We start from the raw sequence: 2,927 nt of genomic DNA, 5'->3' as shown, positions 1-2,927 counted from the left end.
CATGTTACTGAAAGCAGTGTTTTGACAGGTATGTGGGTGTTCCTCATCTTCTGGGTGCCCAGCTTGAGTCAGCTGGGCTCTGATGTTCTGAGTACTCAGAACTGCAACTGAATTAATTGGGAGCTTTGGCTGCTCAGTGCGTGTGGTCCTTGGAGCAGTGATTTTCAAATTGTGGGTCTCAACACAGAACTGGGTCATGGAATGGAAGGGACTGGGTCGCGGCGGCTCTGGTCAGCACCACTGACCTGGCCGTTAAAAGTCCTGTCGGCGGTGCTGCCTGGCTAAGGCAGGCTAGTCCCTACCTGTTCCGACACCGTGCTGAGCCCTGGAAGCAGCCAGCAGCAGGTCCGGCTCCTAGGCAGGGGGGCCACAGGGCTCCGCGCACTGCACTTATGCTCCCTGTGCACTGACTCCGCTGGGGGGGCGGTGCCTGCGGGTAAGAGCTTGTGCGCCTCCAACTAGGAGCTGGATTCTCCATAATCCATAGCCATAGGGCAAGGAGGAAAACGCTCTTCCATATTGAAAGCTGAGAAGGTTGTGAAGTTTCCTTTTGTTGTGGAGGTTTTACACATGCATTTCTTTTTCTCCCCTCTCTCAGAGGATGCCAGCCCCCATCAGACTACGGGAGCTGATCCGGACCATCCGGACAGCACGAACCCAAGCAGAAGAGCGTGAAATGATTCAGAAAGAATGTGCTGCCATTCGGTCATCCTTCAGAGAAGAAGATAATACATACCGCTGCCGGAATGTGGCAAAACTACTGTACATGCACATGTTGGGCTATCCTGCGCATTTTGGACAGGTAGGGTTGGCTGGAACTTAGCTCCAATTCCTGTTGTCCTCTGTTAAGGATGATTTAGTAGCTTTTGGTGTCTGTCTTGGTTTGTTTGCTTCTGAATCTGGGCAAGTTTGTTCTGCCCATGTTAGTGGTCTACATTCTAATTGTAATCTGTCCACCCTTAGTCAAGGCTTGTATAAAAATGTCCTGAATTCCATGAAAATGTCCAGCCTGCGGTACTGTCTGGTAATTGGGTATGGTGATTGCTGTGCAATAGTGGTTCTCAAACTGTGTTCCATGGAAAGGAAACGTAGGAATTTCCAGACTGGATCAGACCAGTAGTCCATCTAGCCCAATATTTTCTCTGATGGTGGCAAGTGCCAGTGGAAGGGATATGAAACCCCATAATCAACAAATAGGCACTCATCTGCTTATATAAGAAGTTTCATCATAACCCTAGGCGGGTAGTGGGTGGTTTGTGTTCTGAAACAGAAATACAGTTACGCTTGTATTCTAGCTAATGTGACTGAGAGAATATTTTATTAACCATATACATGTCTAATTCATTTTTTAATTATCCTAAAGTCTTGGCTTCTGTCTTGTAGCAGTGAGTTCCGCTGCTTAATTATGGGGTGTGGTGTGTATGAGAGAGAATGGAGGGGGGAAGTTCTTGTTCTACAGAACACTTCTGGCTGGAGTTGTTGCTTAATCATTGTGACAAAATCATCTTCATGTCATAAAGCTTCCTGTTGATCCTAGTTCAGCCTAGGCTTCTAATGCTTGCAGAGGCTTTCCTGACAGAATTACATCTCAAAAACCCAGGCATGTTGGTGGAACCCTTGAGGCTGCTTTGTGTCCCTGGTGTAAATTCATCCTGGATCAAACTTGCAAACACCACCATGTGGCTGGTACAGTAAATGCATTCAAGCAGAACCAAATTCCAAAATGCCCTGATGTTGTTAGACAAGTTGGAGGCTGCAGGAGTGAGGTCAGACTGTTCTAGAAAACATAAAATTATCCATCCTGTAGTGGGTAATACATCCCTCTATCCTGGGAGAGGAAATGAATCAAGCAGTTGTAGCCATTGTATCAGAACAAGTTTATTTACATCTTGTCCCATTCATACCCTCCTAATATTGTTACTGCATGTAACCAAGCACTTTGGTTAAACTGTGAAATTGATTGCCACAGGAAGTCATTCAAGCTGAGAACGTAACAAGATTCAAAAAGGGGTTGGATATCTGTATAGATATCAAGAATATCCAGAGTATAATTAATGAGAAATTTTGAAAGGGATATTAAACTTTATTGGGCTCAATGCAGCAGTAACTAGGTGAAATTCTCTGGCCTGTAATATGCAGGAAGTCAGACTAAATGATCTTATGGTCCATTCTGATGTTAAAACCTATTAACCTTGTGGTTCAGGGCTAAAGCCAATTTCTAACTATAAGAAACCGGGATAGGATCTATGTAGGAGGAAGCAAAGGCACCGACTTTCTACTTGCTGGGGGAGAGGGAGGGGGAGTGCTCGACCTCCCGCTCTGCCCCAGACCCCTCCCCCACTCCACCCCTTTCCCCAAGGCTCCACCTTGGGCCTACTTCTTCCTGCCCCATTCCCCTCCCTCCCCCAAGCATGCCCTGCCCTCACTCCTCTCCCTCTCCCCAGTGCCTCCTGAATGCCACAGCTGGTACGCTGCAGGTGGGATGTGCTGGGAGGGAGGGGGAGATGCTAATCGGCAGGGCCACTGGCGGGTGGGAAGTGCTGATCGTGGGGGGCTACCAGTGGGTGCCTATGGGGGGAAGGTTATTGCCTACTATGGAGTTCTTCCACCTTCCTCTGAAGCATGTGGTTCTGGCACGATCTGATGAGGGTAGGGTTACCATACGTCCTCTTTTTCCCGGACATGTCCAGCTTTTCGGCAGTCAAACCCCCGTCCGGGGGGAATTGCCAAAAAGCGGAACATGTCCGTGAAAATGGCGGCTCTGTTTAAGAGCCGGGCTGCCCGAGAGCTACCGGCTTCGGGCAGCCCCGTGCCTGGAGACCCTGCGCCGCCGGAGCCCGGGAGGGGAAGTGCCCGGCTGGGGGCGCAGGGTCTGGAGGCATGGGGCTGCCCGAAGCTGGTAGCGCTCGGGCAGCCCGGCTCTTAAA

At 49.4% G+C, this 2,927-nt stretch overlaps 1 protein-coding gene across 2 annotated transcripts in view; it reads left to right on the top strand.

Annotated features, from left to right (window-relative positions):
• The first annotated feature begins 569 nt into the window (after nt 1–569).
• Nucleotides 570–2,927, top strand: part of AP1G1 (adaptor related protein complex 1 subunit gamma 1) — a 72,173-nt gene continuing 69,815 nt past the window's right edge. For both annotated transcript variants that reach the window (XM_034788373.1, XM_034788372.1), the window contains exon 1: nt 570–802. In XM_034788373.1, coding sequence (XP_034644264.1) covers nt 602–802 — 201 coding nt within the window. In that variant the 5' untranslated portion in view covers nt 570–601. The remainder of the gene's footprint in view (nt 803–2,927) is intronic.

This window comes from Trachemys scripta, chromosome 13 (genome assembly GCF_013100865.1).
Source record: "Trachemys scripta elegans isolate TJP31775 chromosome 13, CAS_Tse_1.0, whole genome shotgun sequence".
Taxonomy (NCBI): Eukaryota; Metazoa; Chordata; order Testudines; family Emydidae; genus Trachemys; species Trachemys scripta.
This window is presented reverse-complemented; position numbering and strand designations above follow the sequence as displayed.